This window comes from Theobroma cacao, chromosome 9, assembly GCF_000208745.1.
Source record: "Theobroma cacao cultivar B97-61/B2 chromosome 9, Criollo_cocoa_genome_V2, whole genome shotgun sequence".
NCBI lineage: Eukaryota > Viridiplantae > Streptophyta > Magnoliopsida > Malvales > Malvaceae > Theobroma > Theobroma cacao.
Window position 1 is genome coordinate 18,579,598 of NC_030858.1, and position 22,322 is coordinate 18,601,919.

General features: G+C 33.4%; 2 protein-coding genes across 2 annotated transcripts; one reads left to right on the forward strand and one right to left on the reverse strand.

Annotated features, from left to right (window-relative positions):
* On the forward strand, nucleotides 411-10,805 carry LOC18589496 (biotin carboxylase 1, chloroplastic). Its single transcript, XM_018127571.1, has 17 exons — nucleotides 411-555; nucleotides 682-744; nucleotides 1,042-1,367; nucleotides 2,328-2,469; nucleotides 3,408-3,506; nucleotides 3,604-3,660; nucleotides 4,343-4,414; nucleotides 5,383-5,472; nucleotides 6,496-6,555; nucleotides 7,698-7,883; nucleotides 7,979-8,071; nucleotides 8,153-8,234; nucleotides 8,609-8,715; nucleotides 9,110-9,185; nucleotides 9,570-9,616; nucleotides 9,719-9,781; nucleotides 10,467-10,805. The coding sequence occupies exons 2-17, from the start codon at nucleotides 694-696 to the stop codon at nucleotides 10,521-10,523; spliced, it is 1,608 nt and encodes a 535-aa protein (XP_017983060.1). The 5' UTR covers nucleotides 411-555; nucleotides 682-693; the 3' UTR covers nucleotides 10,524-10,805.
* LOC18589497 lies at nucleotides 11,331-14,194 on the reverse strand. The gene is made up of 2 exons (XM_007014494.2): nucleotides 13,328-14,194; nucleotides 11,331-11,761 (listed from the first exon to the last, which is right to left on the reverse strand). The coding sequence occupies exons 1-2, from the start codon at nucleotides 13,834-13,836 to the stop codon at nucleotides 11,602-11,604; spliced, it is 669 nt and encodes a 222-aa protein (XP_007014556.1). The 5' UTR covers nucleotides 13,837-14,194; the 3' UTR covers nucleotides 11,331-11,601.

Genomic DNA, 22,322 nt, shown 5'->3' on the forward strand with positions numbered 1-22,322 from the left:
ATATATTATAGATATGTCAAATCTTTTGAATATTTCTTTCATTAATTAATTAGATATTTTCTTAATTAATTGGATATTCAGCACGGGTCCAACTCTAGTTCAACATATAAGTTTGAGACTTTGCTGTTTTAAAATTAAAAAAATTGTAGTTTAGAAGAAATGTAATTTCAATATAATTGGCAACGGCATGGCATAGAGGTAATTTTGGGCGTTTTCTGGGTGATCGTTGGTCATCCGCAGTTTGCACTTGCCAGGTTGGGCAGTTGAGCAGCTAAACAGCCAGGAACAATTGGGTCCCACGCACTTGTGAGATGCAAACGTGGAATGAAGGTATTGGAAGAAAGGATCCAACCGCAGAGATAGGAACCGTAGGGAAAGGTCAAGCAGAGGGAGCTGAGCTGATTCCCCCAACCATTTAGGCGGAGCATTCAAGCCAACGCTTCCCTCGTTTCCATCGACATCTTCCTCCATATCTTTCTACGTCTCCATTCCCACAACTGTCACTCTCTCTCTTTTTCTCTCTACATTGTCTAATTCTTGTTCACATCAAGCTTGGTAACTTTCTTTCTTTCTTTCTTTCTTTCCTTCTTTAATTCTCAGCCTTACACTGGATCTAATTGCTTTTTGATGCTTGAAGATGTACCACTCTCAGTATTGCTGAAATGGGTATTTTTTTTATAGGCATTTTTTGCAATGGCAATGGATGCTTCAATGAGGATGTGCAAATCTGTTAACTCACCTCCTGTAAGTCTCTCTGCTTTTTGGAATCGTCATTTTCTGTTTTTGAGCTCTTCGTTTTGTTCCTTCTGTTGGATGCTCCAATGGGTCTTAGGACACATATCAACTCGATAGCCTTTCTTCTCGTGTATGGTTTTGGTTATTGGGACTACTTCAGATTACTTGATAAGCCCAAAGTTCTAATCCTTTTTAGTTTCCTAGAATGAATTCTGTCAAAGCTCCAAGCTTTCACGTATTGTTAAGTAACGCTGCGTGTTGCTATTACTATCATGTATAGCTAATATTATTGTTTTTTAATTGAAGGGCTTATTCTTGGGGAGAAGTAGAGGTATTAGGAGTTCCCAGTGTAGCTTTATGGTGGGAAGCAGGATCAACTTTCCTAGGCAGAAAGCTCAGGCAACCCAAGTTAGATGTAAATCTAATAAGCTTGGAGGAGCTCTTGGTGCTACATGCCGTGCTGAGAAAATTCTGGTGGCAAATAGAGGAGAAATAGCTGTTCGTGTAATCCGTACAGCTCATGAGATGGGAATACCCTGTGTTGCTGTCTACTCAACAATAGATAAGGATGCACTCCATGTGAAGTTGGCTGATGAATCAGTTTGCATAGGCGAAGCACCAAGTAGTCAGTCGTAAGCAGCCATATCTTCATCCCCTATGGTTTTCTTGATCAGCTTTTATCATAATTGTCTTAGCCTTTTCCAGAGAAAATTATTATGAAGTTTTGTCTTGTTACTTCCTACCTATGCCAGTTGATCCTCGTTTAATTTCTTTTGTTGTCAAATTTAGTGATCCTTAATGTGGAGATTTTAAGAGAAGGGAAAGGAACGAGGAATAAATTAATTATCAAGATGAAAATCTGAATTAATTGAATCTGTTGGATAAGTTGAACAAACGCTAAAATATGAAAAAGTACTGACATTCATATCAAAATTCAACTGGAAATGTATTTGCATGCAGCACGTGAATGGATTTCTAAATGTTCTCATTGTTTTGGCTGTTCTCCTGTCACCTCTGTCTCAAGTCGAAGACTTACTGAGGTCTATTCATGTATACTAATAGCAATTCTCTTCTTCCCAGGAAAATAGGAACTATAGTGTTTATATTTTAAATCATTTCCAAATTTTAAGAGTCTTCTTTAGCTAACAAAATTTTGTATTTGGCTTAAAAGTGCAAATCCAGTTGAGTTTTAGAACTCTTGTAAAGTTTAGAGCGTTTCCTCACTTCTTTTAAGCATTGGAAGCTTAATTTTGTTTGGAATTTAGTTGAAGATAAGATGAGATGCAAGAAGACCAGTTATACAAATGCATGAAGTGTATTTGTCTGTCTTTGCTTGAAGAATTTAAGTTTGTTACTTGTCATTAGATTTTATCCACTGGGCATAGGCGTATATCAAGCAATTATAACCTTTCTCTTTGTTCTTGTTTTTGATTCATATGTTTCTATGTAATCTTCTGCTTTTAAAATCTTTATCTTTGTTTTGCTAATCTGTATTATTCATATGTCAATGCCATCCTTCTGTGGTCCAGTTATGTGTTTATTCTGTCTTAGTACTGATAACGTAATTTGTACCTTCAATTGTCTTTGTTCAGGTATTTATTGATTCCAAATGTCTTATCTGCTGCAATTAGCCGTAACTGTACCATGCTTCATCCTGGATATGGTTTCCTTGCTGAGAATGCAGTGTTTGTAGAAATGTGCAGAGACCACCGAATCAACTTTATTGGGCCTAATGTAAGTACACTATTGTAAAGTCATGGAAGAAGAATTTTATTCTTAGAAACCTAGTTCTTTTTTTTTCCTTTTTTCCTAATTATTTGAATAAGTAATTTAGAATGGAATTTTCCTGTTCAAAATTAATTAATGTGCATAATGTTGTCCATTTGGTATATAAAATATTGATATATAGGGTTGCAAACTGGTGCTTTCTATTGAGGCTGATGAACTTAGTTTTTGGTACTTAAATTTGATACCTTATGGTACTGTTAGCCATCTCCATATAAGGGGCTACCTGAACGTAAAAGTATTTTCAGATGTTTGAAATGGATCCTGAGCTTAAAAAGGCAAACATATATTTTAATCACTCCAAATTTCAGTTAGCTATCTCATGCAGTTCATAAAATCACTTATGAGAGGATACATCTCTTTGTTTGTTGTTGCCTGTTTTGCCATCAACTTTTACCCCTGAATGTTCACTTCTGGTGTTTCCATCTATAACCAGAATTCCAGCAGGGAGGAGTGATGTGTGGCAGGATTTTGTTACTGAGTTATTTTGCATTTATGTTAGTCTCTTCTCTAAGTTGGAGTCATTTGCTTCCAGGACTTAATTGAAATTGATTACTGCAAATATGAGATATCTGTTCGGTAAGCAGTTTACCTGACATGGTGAGCTGTGTATACTAATTCATGATGTCACAAATGATTTTGTCATTGAGACTTTGTTTATTGCGGCCAAAATCTGTTCCTTTTTTCATTAAATCCTTTCTGTTAATGAACTATGCATTCAGAAATTTTCATCTGCATTGTGAATGGTGAAGTTTATGTATTTGATGAGTTTCAAAGTAAACACTGATGGTATTCTTTTAGCTCATTTGTCCAGCTTGGATACTTTTTGGTCTTAGCTCATCCTTATTCCCAATTAAAGGAAAGAATTCTGGCTTTTGCTTTGGCAGCCTGACAGTATCCGTGTTATGGGTGACAAATCGACTGCTCGAGAAACAATGAAGAATGCAGGTGTTCCTACTGTTCCAGGAAGTGATGGATTGTTACAGGTATTGTATTTGGCCCATTGTTTGAAGTATGCAGACTCATACATAGTATTTAGATGTTCAGTTTGCAGTTCCTAGATTAACTTTCTGTTTATTATAGAGTACAGAGGAAGCAATCAGGCTTGCCCATGAGATTGGCTTTCCTGTGATGATCAAGGTGATTATTTTGCTCCCTAACAATCAATGGATGTTCTATGATCTGTATAACTTACTGGCTGATGAACATGGGAAATTTTGACGCTCCTGTTTCTAGCTATTCAACTTAAGTTTTCTTTAGAAATTTTTATTTTATTTTCAGTTAATTTTCTTTTGTATTAATTCAAGGATAAAGTGTTGAAAAAGGAACAAATGTAGTGCACATGCATACTGATTGGACAAGCAACCTAAAAGCCTAAAATTACTACAGACTTGTTCATGGGAAGAATCAACATCCTTGTAAATCAGAGTCAGGAAAAACAATGGAGAATCGTTAATATTTTTTATTAAAATAAAAGCTTTTGTTTTTGACAGGCCTATCCAAGTATAGAGTTTGTAAACCAAACTTTTGCTCTGGCTGTAATTTCTCTAAAATCATTGCAAAATCTAAACTGTTATTGATTACATTTTGAACATTATTAGGCATTCATTTTATTGTGGCAAGACATTTTAGAAGTTCAATTGTGTTTCTTTGTTAAGAGATGCAGCAAAACTCTCGTATTCTTTTGCTAGCACCACAGTTAAAATGCATCATGATATACGATTTTAAATGTCAAGAGAGTACTATTGTTTGTAAAATTGCATTGAAATCTGTCTTTGCTGACAAACGTTTTTGTAATTAATTTTTTTTTTATGCACTCAAGGCCACAGCTGGTGGTGGAGGGCGTGGAATGCGTCTTGCTAAAGAGCCTGATGAGTTTGTGAAGTTACTGCAGGTATTGCTTCAAATATGATTTGCTTCATCGATTTTAGTTGACAAGATATCACATTTTTGAAGTTTTTAGTTTTGGGTCATTTATTTAATCATAATTCGATTGCCATTGGCTTATGACTGTTCTTTTTACTAACAGTGAAGAACTAATGTAATTATGGAATAGATCCTTAACCTTATTTGATTTTTAAATGATGGGCATAGGTTAGGAACAGTATTTGTTGAGAAAGAACAAAAAAGTAGCACATCCATTCTCTAATTTTTTGCAACCCTTTTCTATTGGCTTAATCTCCTAGTTAAATTAGTTCTAACCAATAGATGACATTATTTGCAACCTTACAAGGAAGCAAATCTAAAAGCTAAAGGGAAGACAAAAAGGTAAAGAGAAAAGAACTTAACTCACTCTGTTGCTATCTCTATCTTTGCGATCATTATTGCCCATTTGTGTATTTATGATTTAATTCTGTCCTCCTGTCCCATAATAATTTGAACCAAAGGTCCACTGGCTGCTTGCTTTGCAGCATGAAGCAGTCTGTTACAGTTATGGTAACAGGAACTTGCTATTTTAGTAGCATGAAGAAAACCTTGGTAACTTTTATTATTGATTTTTCGCATCTATAGTACTTAATTGAAGTCAATCAATTGGGAGAAGGACCTGCAGCATTGTTCCTACCATATTTCTTGTAGGTTTCTTTTACTAGCTTGAATTCACCATTGTTTTCTCAGGAATGTTTCTTTGATCTTAGACAATTTCTTACATTGTTTTTTGGCATTTCCCATATTTTCTTGATGAATATTTTATATTACATTTGACATAATCTTTTTCAAGTTTTATTTTTTACATATACTCTAACTTGGTAGTTAGATCTCATGGAATAATATAAATTAATGTTGTCCAAAATGATTGGAGTGTGCATCATCTAAGTGAAGTCTATCTGTGCTCAGTTTTGATTTAGCTTTTTAATTTTACAGCAAGCCAAAAGTGAAGCTGCAGCTGCATTCGGGAATGATGGAGTTTATTTGGAGAAGTACATTCAAAATCCAAGGCATATTGAGTTCCAGGTAATTACTCTATGCATGTATAGGTTCTTTCCCCGTCACGGACTTGAATCACTATTAAGAATGTAATCTGGAGAGCATTATAGTGTGGTGCTTCTTTATAGATAGAATATTTTCTTGGTAATCGCTGAACAAATGGACCAATGTAATGGGAATAATTATTTGACTTGAATTGCCACTGCTTCAAGTCAATTTGATTCTAGATATAATTAATTGCTACTCCATTTGGATCTTGGAAAGAATGAGAAATGAAAGAGAAAGTTATTAAATTACTCCAAGGTTGTATTCCTTGAGCATTTTTGTGTTTTTTAGTTTCTTTTTTTTGTTTTGGGATTAAGGAAGTTATATACTTTAAAAGTAGAAATGAGCGACATTATTTTGGAGTCATTTTAAGTCATACATGTTATAAATATAAAGGAGAGGCACCATTGGTACATTGAAGCATAAAGGAGGTGCTTTCATTTGCACTAAAATAACACAACTTATAAAGTAGTAACTGTTTCAAATTGGTGATATCTAAAGGTTAGAATTAGAATTTTTAAGGGTTTTAGGGTCTTCCTTTATGTAGATAAAGGTTGTAGATTATTGTGTAAGACTGTTACGATTGATTGTCTGTAAAAGGAAGAAAAAAAATGCTTTTCAAGTCTTTTGAGGGCCTGGATTTGCATGATTTGGCACCCCAAAGAGGATTTACCTTAGTGTACTGTTTGGTCATTGTACCTTAGTGTAAGTTTTAAGACAAGACCCAAATCACATTCAAGTTGTGCAAGTGAAATTTAAGGGGTTGGTCAAGACTAAAACTATTCTAATTTGAGTGAAAGCAGCAAGTAATTTGTAACATCAAGCACGCAAGGAGATTGCGTTATATTTTCCCCAGCTTTCATTTATGGTTTCCATCTGTTGGGAGAGTCATGGCATGCAGTGCTGAGTGACCTATGGTTAACATTTTTTGCATGTACTCTGTTATAGATTATAGACTACATGCAAACATTTAATTTTCTTATGCTATGTGGTTTGATTTTGCAGGTTCTCGCGGATAAATATGGTAATGTTGTTCACTTTGGTGAGCGCGACTGCAGCATCCAGGTACTGATACCATGTTTTAGTCCTCTCTAACTTTGCTGGTTCTTCTTTATCAAACCAATTCATAAAGAAATCACTTTTAAACATAAATGGAAAAGAGCTACTCAATCTGAAGGCTGAAGTTCTATGGAAAGGCAAAACATTTGAAGCGACTCATTCAGCTTTTAGGAGTGTTATTTTTATTGCAAATGGGTGCAAAGTAAAATGCTTTTTCACTTTTGAGGTTATGTAGAAACTGTTAAAACCTACATACACTTTATGGGTTCATGCTGGAGGTCCAATTTTATGCTAATCATCTCACTTACAACTTATTAGGGGAGCTCTGAAATTAAATTATGTCTTACAATTTGAATAGCAGTTAACAACCAAGAAAATCCTTTTTCCCTTCTAAAAGTGCAAAGCAAAAAGTTCATTTAGATAAGAAATTGAAAAAATTTCTTGAAGTTTAAATATTAAAAATGTAACATTCAGGAATAACAAAAAGTATGAATTTATTATTTTATGAAACAACTATTGTTTAAATTGATGTTTCACTTTAATTTTTGCTCATTTCTAAAAAATATTGTCTTATATTTTACCATTTCTTTTTACTTTATAGCAACTTTTTGGAAAGAAAAACTAAGTAGCCAAAGTCACAATTATATGGACCCTAAATAACCAATCTGGACTCAAAGGAAAACTTTACTGCTAGAAACTCTTAGCTAATCTAAACTTGAACAAAATTAACCCTTGGGTGATAGCTTGGAAAATTACAATTCTGCCCTTCTAGAAGAAAATCGTAAATTGCTAGTAACAAAATTATAAACATGAAAACAATTAAGTTTAATTTTCCATGGCTACATCAATTCTGATTCTCAAACAGATCTGATCACCATTTCTTGTTGGTATTGATGGCATCATAGTAATGATAATTGGCTCCAATATTGCATCTCTCTCTTAAATGGTGCAAGTATATGCTTACAAAGGCAAGCAGGCTGGTGGCTATTCTCAAATCTTCGCTGCAGCATGAGGATGTGCTAAATATTAACCTAAATTTTGGCAGCACGATATGTTCTGTTGTTTTTCTTTCTTTCCCCTTAACTCTTAATTGAAAGAATAACTAACTTACTGATACACAATGATGTTGAATGTGACTTACTATTCAGAGACGTAATCAAAAACTTCTAGAAGAGGCTCCTTCTCCAGCATTGACACCAGAGCTGCGGAAGGCAATGGGTGATGCAGCAGTTGCTGCAGCAGCATCTATTGGGTACATTGGTGTAGGAACTGTTGAATTCCTTTTGGATGAAAGAGGTTCCTTCTACTTCATGGAAATGAACACTAGAATCCAGGTTGAATAAGGATTTTTGAACTCTAATTCTTGTTTTACTTATTAGGGCATTAAAAGGAGTACTGCTAAATGTGTATTTTCATCGATCAAACTCAGGTCGAGCATCCTGTAACTGAAATGATTTCCTCTGCTGACTTGATTGAAGAACAAATTCGTGTAGCTATGGGAGAAAAACTTCACTACAAACAGGTATTGAAATGCTATGTTTCAGCTAATAATTTTGGAGCAGAAAACGCAATTATTCAATTGCTCATAAAGTATGATTTGCAGGAAGATATCGTGCTCAGAGGGCATTCAATTGAATGTCGTATCAATGCTGAAGATGCATTTAAAGGGTTCAGACCTGGACCAGGTATGCTTATAGGGTGTTGTTTTATGTTTATGTGCAAACTATCATTGCAATAGGTTCATTTTTAATACTTACCAGCATCAGCGCTTTGCTTGTATTTGAAAATTTTCCATTATTCTTCTGTACCGGAATCATCCAAGCTTGCATACTCTCTTTTTGCCAACATTGTTAGGTATAAGCTTTATCTTATATTAACATTATAGGGTATGTTTCTTTACCTGTATTCTGTTTAATTTTGAAGTTTATACTCATAATTCCTTCCTCAATTTCCAACCCTTGGATAAGGTTTTCAAATAACCAAGAGAATAGGAAGGAATGGAAGGACTTCTTCTACTTGTTTGTTACTGTAAACACCTCCTGTGCTTTCTGAATGACAGGAAGAATAACATCATACTTGCCATCTGGAGGCCCATTTGTGCGAATGGATAGCCATGTTTATTCTGATTATGTAGTTCCTCCGAGCTATGATTCACTACTCGGAAAGGTTTGTAATATTTTTCTTATACTATTCATGTTTATGGCATGTAAGATTATGTATGTATGAGCAGTTTGATGCAAATCGTTGAAGGTCCAAGAAAGTTAATTTGGGAAGAGAAGAGAATACTCAAACTTTATTTTCAGATAAATTGTCTTACGTCAAGGTGCATATAGTAAATTGCATTATGTTTTTAACTTTGCCAAGGTTACTCTGAACATAGTAAAACATATATCTAAGTGTCATGGAGAACAGCATAATGTTTTGATTCATGTTTGCAAGGTGCAGCACAAAGTGTAATTATTTTGTGCCAGTACTTTAAAGTTGCCATGCTTACAGGTCTGCTTCTCTAAAATGAAAATTTTAGCTTTAACATTGTTCTTCTGACTGTACTCTGTTGTAGCTTATTGTATGGGCTCCTACAAGGGAAAAAGCAATTGAGCGCATGAAAAGGGCTCTTGATGACACTGTAATTACAGGTACTAGTTATTGACCTAGAGTTTACTGTTTGGATTTTGTTTGGTGTGCTGTACTATTTTCTTTCCTTTTCTTTTCTATATTTTCTTAGTCAATTATTATAAACATGCACATAGTAAGGTTGCATGGGACTATGCACCATTTCATTGTTTGTATGGGAGAAGAAACCTTTTATTAGAAAAAGCAACTCTCTACATATATCGAATGATTAGCTACCATTGACCATTGTCCTTATGGCTCCTGTTGGTTCAGCTGGTTCTACATGTATGTAATTGAAGATGCTTCTACCAGAAGGAGTTGCTTCATTTTCTTTTGTTCAGTCTAATTTTGTTATCAACGAAACTCTATCCCTCAAGTAATCTCCTTGATAATGCTTTTTGTTTCAGGGGTTCCTACAACCATTGAATACCATAAACTCATCCTTGATATTGAGGTTGGTGGTGCTATCTTGTGAATGTGGGATATGTATATCTAGTTGGAGAATATTATGCTTTTAGGTTCAAAAGTGTGCAATCTAACATGCAACGCTTTACAGGACTTCAGAAATGGAAAGGTTGACACTGCTTTCATTCCTAAACATGAAGAAGAGTTAGCAGCGGTAAGAAGTTGTTTCATTTTATCAAGAATGCAGTTTGTACTTTATGTCAAATTTTAATACCAGTGGGTTGGTAGTTAGGAGGCTGAACAGACAGGTGATATTGGCTAAAATTTAAGGTCTCTGACTCTTTTCAGATTGTTGGGCTATCTAGTTGCATTCTTCAATCATCTTGGTCTATATAGTCCTGGACTTTCATAATAGCATCCTTCATAAGTTTCAAGAAAGCACTCGTTAATAACTTCTTAAAGAAAAAGGAAATTTCTTTGATTTATTTTTTTTAAACAACATAGGTTTGAGGATAATACTTCAACGATAGCCCTAAACTAGGCTTCACTTTTTCCTCTTTTACTACTTGCTTTGGTTTATCACTTCCCGGTTTAGCAAAAGTAGTTGCAAAATGCAAATTCATTTTTGGTGGAACATAAACAAATAGGTAAAGTTAACACCAATTCAAGCATATTGATTATACATAGAACAAAACCATACTTTTGTTTGCACTGTTTCAGTTCTCGGGGAGAATATGGAGATTGGTATGTCTGTACTACTGTAAAATGTTTTTTCATGATCATTATTTTGTAACATAAAAGTTAAATTGGTTTACACTTGCTAGCAATTCTGTGATAAATATTTTATGATTCTTGAATTATTAATGATTCAAGATAACCTTATTCTTTGTTGCCTACAGCCCCAGAAAATGGTACTAGCTACCCCGACCAAAGAATTGACTAGTGCAACCGCTTAGAAGGGTTAGTATTCTGCACATTTTTTTATTTGGTTTAAGCCGTCGAGCTGTCAACTTGGCATTCATTCAACGGCCTTTTTTTCGTTGAACAGACTGCATTTGGTTTGAACTTCTGTAATGTTGCTATTGCTAGTGCGTTCCATATGAGAACTTGTATGAAATTTTGACAATCATCAGGGTTTCTTTCATTCCACAGTCGAATTGAATTGTTTGCATAATGATGTAGAATTTTGGTATGCTTATTGCCCTCAAACTCTTAGAAATGGCTATAGTTTGAAATGAGTTTTCTTTGTTTGATTCTGGTGGTATGGTAAGCCATTCATTCAGCCAAGAAACTATACTAATGCAATGTATTTCGCCAGACATTCCATTCATTCATGAAAGTTGAAAATTTTTAAGAGGTTGAGTTTTCTCAACAAAGAGAAGAAAAAAAGAAGTAAACTGTACTCATATGCTTGGCTCAATGGTATTTACCTGAGGGATTCTCCTTTCACTCTTTTGCCAAATAAATAGAAAATTAAGGGTAAATCATGAATATCCTATGTTGTTAGTTTTCCGTACTTTGGAAGTGTTGACCAATTTAGTGGAAGGTAAGACCCAAATGGGTATTAAACCTATACAGTTATTAACAACAATTTCCAGATTATTAAGATGAGATACAATAGTTGCATCATCATTTATCAATACTTTTCCAATAGTTCCTTCTTTGGGTGAATGTCATTTTCTATTAAAGAGAAACATACTTGCCATGCATTATTATTACATAGGTAACCTGATTGAATTGAAGTTGGGTAATTGAAATGCAAATTAGGTAATAATTAATATAGTGATCACTGCTGAGATTGAAGATAATAGAAAACATATTTTGGGGGTTTTCCAAATTTCTGAATGCCAAAAGGAAAGAAATCTCATATGCCTCTGAAGGAAGAATTCTTGCAATCAGAGATGCCTCAAGGTGCCGCTCATAGCTCATACAAACAAACTATTGGTTTTTTCATTCAGACATCCTGTCCAATGAACGCTGTTTCCTCCCCTTTCTTATTTATATATATATATGGGTATTTGATTAAACTGTCTATTATGCGGCGGCAACCCCAGCGAAGAACACCTGCGGCCCAGAACAAGGAGACACAGAGCAGTCGAGTTGCTTCCTGGCTTCACGCCCGCATATTTCTTTGTGATCATCACTTGTTATTTGTTTGTCACGGCACTCCGCACTGCAATATGCTCTTTCCCCTCTGCAAAAAGGTCCATTTGATTTATCATTCAAGATTCTTTCTGCTATGCAAGAATATGCCATTATACCAAGAAAAGGAAATCTTGTCTTGAGGTTGAAATTTCAAGGCAAGGTCCCTATGAAAATCAACACCACATGCATAAGCAATCCTTTAGATAGTTCACTACTCCAATAATATCTCAAACGATTGGAGAAATCATAGCCACTGAATTTAGGGAAAACACGACCCAATACAGAGCACTGACTAGTTATCCACCCAATTCAGACGCTACCTACCCCCAGACTCTGTAACCCTCACTACACATACAAAACAAGAGCTATGTTCCTTCAACTCTTCATTTTCCATTATGTATCTGTGTTCAACACATATCCAACGGAAATGAGTATGAAGATTAGAAACTACCCATGTCAGACACAAACTCATATCCGATACTCACCCTCAAGTCCGAGTAACATAACAAAAAAAAGGAAAGAACCTCGTGGTTTTAATCTAGAGGATATGACAAACCTTACTGAAATTGAAGGGACAAAAATATACTACATTTTTAAAACTAACTGCAAAAGACATTACATATCCAAAATAGGGACCAAATGCAGTTCAAAACACTCTAAGACAGGTCCTGGTTATAAACTTCAAATTCCACAACATTAATTGAGATAACTTTTCAATCAACACCTTTTCTTCGTACAAGCAAATGGTGATGATGTTGATTGTATTATGAATCCTTAACTTTCAACATCATATAATCGACATTAAGAAAATCGAGTGTGTTTTGAGTAAGGTACCCAGGTCTAGAACAATATGGCTTACAACTTAATATGCAGCTTATAGCATACTGATTGGGTTACTTGTAAACCGAACAGTTTATAAAACTATCAGAACCAACACAATTGTGAGACTAAATGCAATTTATTTACTGTTGTAAGCTGAACATGCAGCATTCATATTTGTTCTGATTGTTCATTAAGCTGTACAGATGTAACAGAATCATATTAACACTTGGAGCAATGCATTTGCATATAGGCTGCATATCTGGTAAAATATAGGCAGCCTAATATTTTAAGTTGAGATAAAGCCTCAGACAGGATTCTATTGAGTTGAGGCTAGAATCTACCTGCCCTTACAAGTATAGGTAGACAGCTATCAGGCAAAGGCCAGTAATCATAGTTCTCCTATCCATCATTGCATTTCCAACCAAATCATACAAAACCTTTGGATCCAAAACACATAACTTACATACCTTTCAAAAGACAAGAATCAATTGTAATTTGTAATTCTTTTCAGGGAACTATAGCTAACTACTTGACCAAGAGATCCATTTCTACTCAGGAGTGGGACAAATAATGAATGGACCTGCTAACCTTGCAAAATTCCTAAAAGTCTACCCATTAACTAAAGAAAAAAGCATATATAGAATCATGACCAAGTAATCATCAGATCATCAATATCCATCAATTCACTGTAAATCAGAATCACTTCAAAATAAGAGCAGAACCCATATTCAAAAACATCATCAAGAATTAAAATACACATACTTAAAACAATTAAAGAAAGAAACAAAAATACCTGTACATGAAAATGTCCAAACCATGAAGTTCCCTCTTGCAAAGATGACAAGAACTCAAAAAGTCATCACTCCAAATCTCCCTCTTGACTCGACCAACATCACTTTTATTAGGCGAAGAAGAAGAGGCAGTGAAAACACTGGAATTCTTCTTGTCATCACCAAAGTAAACATGTTTCTTGATCAAATTATCGCCAAAATGAGAAATTACACAAGTGTAATTCTCAGATAATTCATCCAAACTCTCCGAATTACCGCCACCTCTGAAGTTGGCTGCTGCTTTAGCAGATGAAACTATTGGTATGGGGGTGGATCTTGGCGATCGAGCAAAGCAAATAGCTTCCTGGGTATTGCTGGAATCAGTCATAGCGGCTACTATGCCTAGCCCAACCACTCCGTCTTGGAAGTTCCTTGGGGATTTTGTTGGGTTTGGACTGGAAAATGACTCCGATAGAGTGGTGAACAGCTTCAGATTGATTGTGGGTCTCGTTTTCCCACCAAAATTCTCCATTTTCTAGGAAAAATGACCAACGGGGTACCCCTCAGACTCTTGCAATTCGATCAAGAAAGCTGAGAATTTAATTGGAAGGATTCGTTGGGCTCTCAATTTCCGAGCATCTTCTTTCAACAAGAGGTCCCGACTATTTCCAGGAGAACAAAAGGAGATGGGGATTAAAGCAGAAGGAAAAAACTGAAAAGAGCGAATGAGAAGCAAGCAAGTAAAGAGATTCCTTTTTTCAGAGAGAAAGAGAAGAGAAAGAGAGGAAGGGGGAAGAAGAGACCACAGCTTTGTTTCTTTATTGTTTCATTCAGCTTTTCCCTGCACTTCCTCTTTCCCCCTTTCTCTCTCTCTCTCTCTCTGGTTTGTACAGCCAACGAAGAATGATAAACACTCTGCTCTGGTCTAATAACTAACTACTTCCACGTGTCCCAATCCCACACCCCTATTTTTAATAATTAAAATAATTCAAAATCTCAAACTTAATTGCTTTTACCTAAACCAACCCCACATCACATTTGATTGATATACTTTTTACTTAAATTCTCTCAAACATGGCACCATGCATTCCATTCCAATATATAGACTATGTTCATATCAAATATTCTCACAATAGCTTAATGGAAAATGCTAAAATACACATGACAAAAATTGGCAATAATTATATTAAAACATTATTAAATTTATTTTTTATGGATATCAAATTTTTAACATGTATGAGGGATTCAAATAGTTTATTTTTTTTATTTGCTGTTTGTTACAACAAAAAACAAAATAGTTTTTTTTTATTATTTGAAAAATGGGAGATTCAAATCTTACTCTTTAAGAAAGAGATCATGTATTAACTACTAAACTAAATGTATGCAAAAACATAGTAGTTTAAACTTAACAATTTGTAAATTGCTTTTGAAATAATTATTTCTTGTTTTTGTTTCTTTTACAACTCATATAACAGCCTCAACCTTCATATAACTTTGATTATTCTATTTGTAGAATTTTTATTTTCTTCCACAAAATTTAAGAAAAAATTTTTGACCTTATTTTATAATTTAATTTTTTTATAATTTTGATGTTCCATGACTTTTTAATATCAAAGAGTATAAACAAATAATGAAAAATTGATTTTTTTAAAATATATTAAAAAGAGTATTAAGTGTTTAATAAATTCCAATTGTCTTGCACACTGTTATACCAAAACTTCGAAGGATAGTAGATATTGCTAGAGAAATTTTGTTAATATTATTTTTGTTAATTAAATAACATAAAATTCAAAATTAAAGTTCCTTGTAATTTGTTGCCTTTTACAATTTCTTTTTTACTTCTGAAAGAAAACTGAAAATTAAGAAAACATAAAAATTTACAGTTTTCTAACGTGAAAATTTATAATATTATATATATATAAAAGTAAGGATGTATGTAATTTAAAAAAAAAAACAAAAAATGAAGTTATTCTCTTAATGATTATATTTTAAATTATCATTTTATATTAATATTTCTTTTTATCCAAAATTAGCTAAAATCACACAAAAAAGTTATATTTGAAGGTAATATTGTTAGATTTTCTCGTATAATTAAAGTGTGGACTTACATTATATATTTTATATTTTGTTAAAACAAATCTGAGTTAATTTGGTTTGAATAATGAGATAATAGTAAAGTTTATAAAATAATCTAATAAATTAGACTAAGCTCCAATATTTTATATGAATTTAATGGTGTAAATCTATGTAAAAAATCTTAAATCTTATTATGAGTAGGAATAGAGATTCACTATATAAGGGAAAAACTAAGTTCATTCTCTTGTCTAGTACATATATTGAGTTTCTCACTTAAAGAGTTGTAGAAAAGTAGACAAAGATAATATTGTAGTGATTTCCGATAACCATTTTGGTGATTATATTATTTTCGTTGTTAAAATCATGAATAAACTATCTTTATGCATTCTAAATACCACTCATGATAAATCTTAGGGGTAAATTACCCTACCTTTTAGATTGCTTTTGGTATGTTGCTGAGAATGTGATTGTTGAGTATATGATTGCTGAGAATATGACTTTATAGCGTTTGGTATAACATGGAAAAGTGATGATTATAGGAAATGTGATTGTTGAAAAGATTACATTGTAGTATTTGGTTTATAAGCACTTTATTGGTAATGTAATGTAAATTGACAAAATTACTTTTTTTATAAAAACATATAAGTTGAATAAATTTATAATTTTTAATATAAACTTTTAACTTTTCAACTTTAAGCAATTAAAATAACAAATAATAACATTAAAAAATAACACAATATTTTTATATTAATTATTAAAATATTAAAATGTGTAAAATTACTAAATATTTATTTTTCTCTTAAACTTATAAAAATTAAAAATAATAATGCTTACAATTATGACATGAATAATAAAAAATATTATGCAAAGAAGAATATGTTGGACCTCAAAACTCAATTTTGTACCTATTTGCATGAGTTTGAATGTCAAACATTGTTTTTTAACGTTCACATAAGACTATCTATGGATAGATCAATATTGTCTATCGATAAAAGCAATTAGATGCACCATCTATCGATAGATGGTTCAATATCTATTGATAAATGGTAAATTCTATTGATAGATCAAACTATCTATCAATAGATGATGAATGGGGAAAAATATATAACCTACACGAAAAATCTATTGATAGATAACAATATCTATCAATAGATAAAGACTTTTGGCCATATGATGGAACGACATCTATCGATAGATTAGAAAATCTATTGATAGATGTATTATTTTAAGTGTCTCCCTTTTAATTTTTGGCATTGAAAACACACATTTTTCTCAATCATTTCTAAATTTTCCCAAAAATTCAATTTGGGGTTTCATAAAACCCTAAGGTCTTAATCTCTCAGATCTTGGATTCCCTTACGTTTTGAGAGAAATTGTCTCAATTAAATCATTTTCCTCATCCTCCTTGACATTTCTACCATATTGTTTTTGACCAAAACACCCCAAGCCTTCAAATTTCATAAATTTCGAAAATCAGTCACAAACCTAAACGCACAAAAATGACTACTAACTGGGGTTCAGGCGGCTCTACTGGTGTCGAGACATCTTCAGCATCAAACGGGAGTTCTTTTTTGCGAAAATTTCACTCATCCATTGCACACTTAAAAATTCAATGACAATTTCGCCGAACGAAAGGTAATGCCCGAGTGTATAATTGACTTTGATTATTTAAAGTCCATTGATTTCCCATATCTTGCAAACTTTGAATGTTTAGGGTGGACACATTACTTACAATTAAATAGGAAATACTATGAGAATTGAGTTTAGATCTTTTACTTCAATGCAACACAAAAATATGCTGAGTCGAAACCAGGTGACCTAGTGAACCATGACGATAAGTTTGTCACTCACGTGATAGGACAACGAATCCTTGTTGCTCATGCCTTGATAGAATGAGTCATTCACCTTACGTCCTTCCAAGAACTCCACTATGTCTTTGATAATGGTAACCTTCGATCAATGTTTATCTATCCTCTGCCAAATGACAAAGGCAATTCTAGTTACACAAAGCTATCTTTCTTTGATCGAGTCTTGCATTTCATCATCACTCACACTATTCATCCTCACAGCTCTAACTACTCCACTGTCACCCAAGAGGACCTTTGGTTCTTATTTCACATCAAATACAACTGTCGTATTGACGTTGGTAAATTCATCATGGATGACATGCTCCACACCATTCAAGGGGGCATCAAAAACCTTTTTTTACGGCATGTTGATCAATGAGATCATAAACTACTTCAAAGTTGACACCTGTTGTGATCTACCCAAAAACCATGCTTTATTCAATTTTATCGATGAGCATAGTATTAAAAAGCTAGGTTTTGAGTTAAAAAACAACACTTGGGTGAAGAAAAGGTTAATTAATAATTCAGTATTCAATGACAAGGGGAATAAGGGTGAGCCAAGTACATATCCTAATGGCCTATCTAGTGCTCATCGTAGTGCACCTATGTCCACCACATTCAATGTTAGGCAAGCCTTCACTAGACTCATCTCATTTGTGGAAACAATGGACTCTAGGTTGACTGCTCGTATGATTGTGATAGAGGCATAAAATCATGAGATGTTGCAGCGCCAAAACAACTTAGAGGATTAGTTTTACCCTCAATTTCCACCACCATCGTGTGTTCTCACTAAAGTCATCTGTTCTACTCAGTTTTTGGACTATTCAATTCAATGGCTACATGTGCATCAAAATTTGGATGTATTTACATATTTTTTATATGAATCTTCAACTACATGTTTGTTGTTTCTATGTTTTTGGATGTATTTACATGATGCTTCAAACTGTTGGCTGTATACGTGGATGTTGCTTTAGATATATTTACATGGTTCATGCTTTACTACTCTTCAATTGCTAGTTGTAGGGTTTATTTTTCTGTTGCTCTGGAAAGTTGTTGCTTGTAATGGGCTTGTTTAATGTGAGTAAGTTTCTTGGATGGAGGCTTTCTGGTTTTGTTGTGAATTCATTATTAATGGTCTTAAGATTGATCTGGGACAAAGACTGAATGTTCATTGCTAAATTTGGATGAATGATGATTGTGCCTCTTTGTTTGCTGCTACACAAGATCAATCCCCTGAAATCTAAAAACAAAATGGGATGTAGAGATTTTGTTTTTTAACTTATGGTTTTGGTTATAGTCATGTACAGGGCTTTTTTTGGCTAGTTTTCGATCATTGTAAAAGGATGGTTTAATGAGAATGGAAGGGCGGCTCCTTTGTTTTGTTTTTGTTTTGATCTAGGATGGGAATTGTTTTTAAGGACTTTTGTAGGAAATTGGAAGAATATTCTCAGCTATCTATGAGACTATATTGTCCAATTCTTAATTTGTGTTCTTTCGATATTGTTATTCTTTTAGACAATGGAAAACTTTATTCCCTTTGTTTTATGAAAGCAGGTTCATAATTTTCAAAACAAAAAAAAACTACTCTTCAATTTATCTCGTTGCTATTGCTTTGCGATTCAATTTATCACTTCACTTTATTCTAATTCAAGTTAAACTTTTGTTTGTGAAATCAGGGGGACAATTAGTTAAATTTGTATTTGTAAAGTGATGATCAAATACAAATTTGTATTATCACTTTACAAACAGGCAAAGTAATGCAAAGGGTGTTAGATTTAAGACATAAAAACAAATTTTTAAATGAAATCTTTGGGAGAACTAAGTTCTTTGAATTGAAAACAAGCAACAAGGCTCTTCAAATTTTAAAACTAATTTCAATCTATTGATAGATGTTCTTCATCTATTGATAAATAAAGAACATCTATTGATGGATTCTATTTCTCAACACAAGACCTTTAAAACCATGAAGATCTATCAATAGATGTCAAGAATCTATCAATAGTTTGTCACTCAGGAACAATTGAAAATGACTCTGAGTTGTAACTATCAATAGATGCGCATCAGACCAATTAATTCATCTATCGATAGACGCCCAACATCTACCAATAGTTTGTCACTCGGGAACAATTGAAAGTTACCCTAAGTTGTATCCATTGATAGGTGCCCTGCATCTATCGATAGATAGACATACGAGAAAATAGTAGCAAATTCATCTATCGATAGATGCTCAGCATCTATCGATAGTTGTCACCTAGGAACTGTTGGTCCCTATAATATGTGCTGTAAGGGGGTGAATAGCACAATTTGGCTTTTAACAAGATTGGGAACTAATTTTCAGAACTTCAAAAAACAAAAACAGAGTATAAAATGCATAGCAATTTAGAGTGGTTTGGTCCAAGACCTACATCCATTACCTTGATTATCCAACCAAGGATTTTCTCACAAACTCACTAACAACCAGTGAAATTCACAAGCTTCCACCAAGCTTTTACAATGGCTTTTACTAGGCTCAGCCACAACCTTTTACACTAGTTTTTCACGGGCTCAACTAAAACCCCAAAGTGGTTTTCCAAAGCTCAACCACAACCTACAACAATCAAGCTATCCCAAGCTTGAATAACCCCTTAGAGTGACTTCCTTACTCTAAGAATACAAGAGAAGTAGTAAAATAAGGTACCTATGATCACTGGTTGATCTGAGTGGTACAAGATTGAGTGCTAAATACAAATGTAAAGAATAGGCGTTTAAGTGCAAACAAGTGCAGTGAAGCTTTCCTGGTTTTTCTACTTTCTATAGCTTAAATCTCATTCAAGGCTTCTAAAAAACGTATTTCTAATTGTTGGAAGACCCTTTTATACTTGGAGATGCAACTCCGATGGTAGTTTGGCAGTTTATATCCGTTGAAAATAGTTGAGGATGAGTTCTAGTCGTTAATCTGTCTTGTAGTGCTTTGGTTCAAATTGCAAACAGAGAGCTCTTAGTCGACTAACTTGGTTGACTAAGTTGGTTCTGTTTCTGGTTTCCAAATTTTGGCAGAGAGCATTTAGTCAACTGACTTGGTTGACTAAATTGATTCTGTTTCTCAAACTCTTCAGCTCGCCATTTCTCCAATTTGAAATTTGGTCAACCAATGTTCTTCCTTGTTTCACTAATAAGCTTCCTCCTTGTTATTCAGTTACATCTTGTTGATTTTATCCCTCTTTTTCTTTCAAAAATACTCTTTGAAGAGTTAATAAATTAATTTCATATATTAATTTTCTGCATACTCAAGTAAAGGTATTAGACACAAATAAATGGGAATGTTTTATTATCATCAAAAACTAATGGAGCCAACAATCTCCCCCTTTTTGATGATGACAAAACACTCCTTGATTAACAGCATAGTGTCATTTTAATTCTTTTTAGTTTTTTGCAGAAAATAAGGATTGCTCCCCCTAAGTATAAGCTCCCCCTTAATGTATGCATACTTTGCTTATTTTATTTCAGCCAATTTTATTCTTGTCATATAGAGAATGATATTATACATTTAGAGTATACATATGTTTAGTAACACAGAGTGATTTGCAGCCAGAAATTTTTAGCTGCAAGTTTTGACAAATTTTCATCAATGTTCCAGTAGCTGTCAACAGTTTATTGATTTCAATTTAGTCTACATCATTCATGTTTCAACTGATATACTATACACACCATCTATATCTATTTTCAAACATAAATTATCCACAATGCCATAACAAAAATCATTTATCAGCATGTAAATCAATATCAGCATGGCACCAGTAGATTTTTTTCATGACAGTCAAAATACTAAAATAGCAAAATATCAGTAAACTTCAATTTATAGTAGTTAAGCAACATAGTTATATCATCATTCATTTTTCACATACAACCACATAAACATCAGAATTAAATTTGAGTGTTTAAGTGCCACTATGGCACAAATAGCAGTTAATAAAAAAGCATTTCGAAATTACCCTTGGACAATTTTTGTAAAACCCGACCCTATAAATATATGTCATGACATACATACACTGAGTTGATTTAACCTCGAACTAGTTCAAATAAGAATCGTAGGATGAAATTTAATATTTTACAATCCAAGAATAACTAAAAATGATTGTTCGGAGTTCGAGGGTTCATTTGGGGAAAAATTGAAAATTTTGATGTTTAGGGGCAAAATCGTCATTTTGCCACCTAAGATAATAATTTAATCATGGAGTGAAATTTTTGACCAAGATTAACTATTTGGAGTATAATTTAATGATAGGAAGTGAAAAAGTTTAATTCCGGTGATTTTTGGAGTGTAAGAGCAAAATCGTAATTTTGCCACCCGCGGACAAAATTTGAGATTTTGAGAGAATTTAGATCAAATTTGACAAATTGGAGAATGGTATGAGTATAAGGGATGAAAAATATGTCTATGGGCAATTTTTCAGTTTTTGGGGTAAAAATGTAATTTTTGACTTTTACCGAGGCAAAAGTGTAAATTTCAAAAATTACTCTACCAAGACTTTGGATAAGTCTGAGAATTTTATCTAAGCTATGGATATGTGGGACAAGTGTATGGTGAAAATTTGGAAACAAATGGATGGCTAGAATTTAAGGAATTAATAAAACATTAAAAAATAAATAAAATAATATTATATTATTTTAGCCTTTATAAAGGTCAAAATTTTCAGAATTCTCATCTTCTTCAAGCCGTCCAAACCAGGAGAGAAAAGGGGGAAAAGAAATAAGAATCCTAGCTGAAAAATTTAGGGAAAATCAAGAGAAATCAAGCATTAAAAAGGTAAATTTCATTGATTTTCCTTGTGATTTTCACTACCCATGCATTTTTCTCATTTCCATGCAAAATTAGAAAGTGGGCATGGACACCCATGCTGGCCAAACCTCCATGGATGATTTTTGAGCTTGAGTTTTGGTTGATTTTAATTGAATTAAGTGATTTTAGTTAGGTTATATTAAAATATAGCAAAAATAAGCTAGAGAAATAATTTTCTCCCATTGAAACCCATTATGCCGAATTTTCTAGGGGAATATTGGCTGCTGATCTTGATGTTTATTTGAGGAATTATGATGAATAATGATGAATTATGAG

What these genes read in the sequence shown, in the direction of transcription:
- LOC18589496 (XM_018127571.1), top strand. Translation starts at nt 694, where the DNA reads ATGGCAATGGATGCTTCAATGAGGATGTGCAAATCTGTTAACTCACCT. An exon ending in AATCTGTTAACTCACCTCCT is followed by an intron (nt 745 to 1,041) that starts GTAAGTCTCTCT and finishes TTTTAATTGAAG; the next exon opens with GGCTTATTCTTGGGGAGAAG. An exon ending in TCAACTTTATTGGGCCTAAT is followed by an intron (nt 2,470 to 3,407) that starts GTAAGTACACTA and finishes TTGCTTTGGCAG; the next exon opens with CCTGACAGTATCCGTGTTAT.
- LOC18589497 (XM_007014494.2), bottom strand. Translation starts at nt 13,836, where the DNA reads ATGGAGAATTTTGGTGGGAAAACGAGACCCACAATCAATCTGAAGCTG. An exon ending in TTGGACATTTTCATGTACAG is followed by an intron (nt 11,762 to 13,327) that starts GTATTTTTGTTT and finishes ACCTTTTTGCAG; the next exon opens with AGGGGAAAGAGCATATTGCA.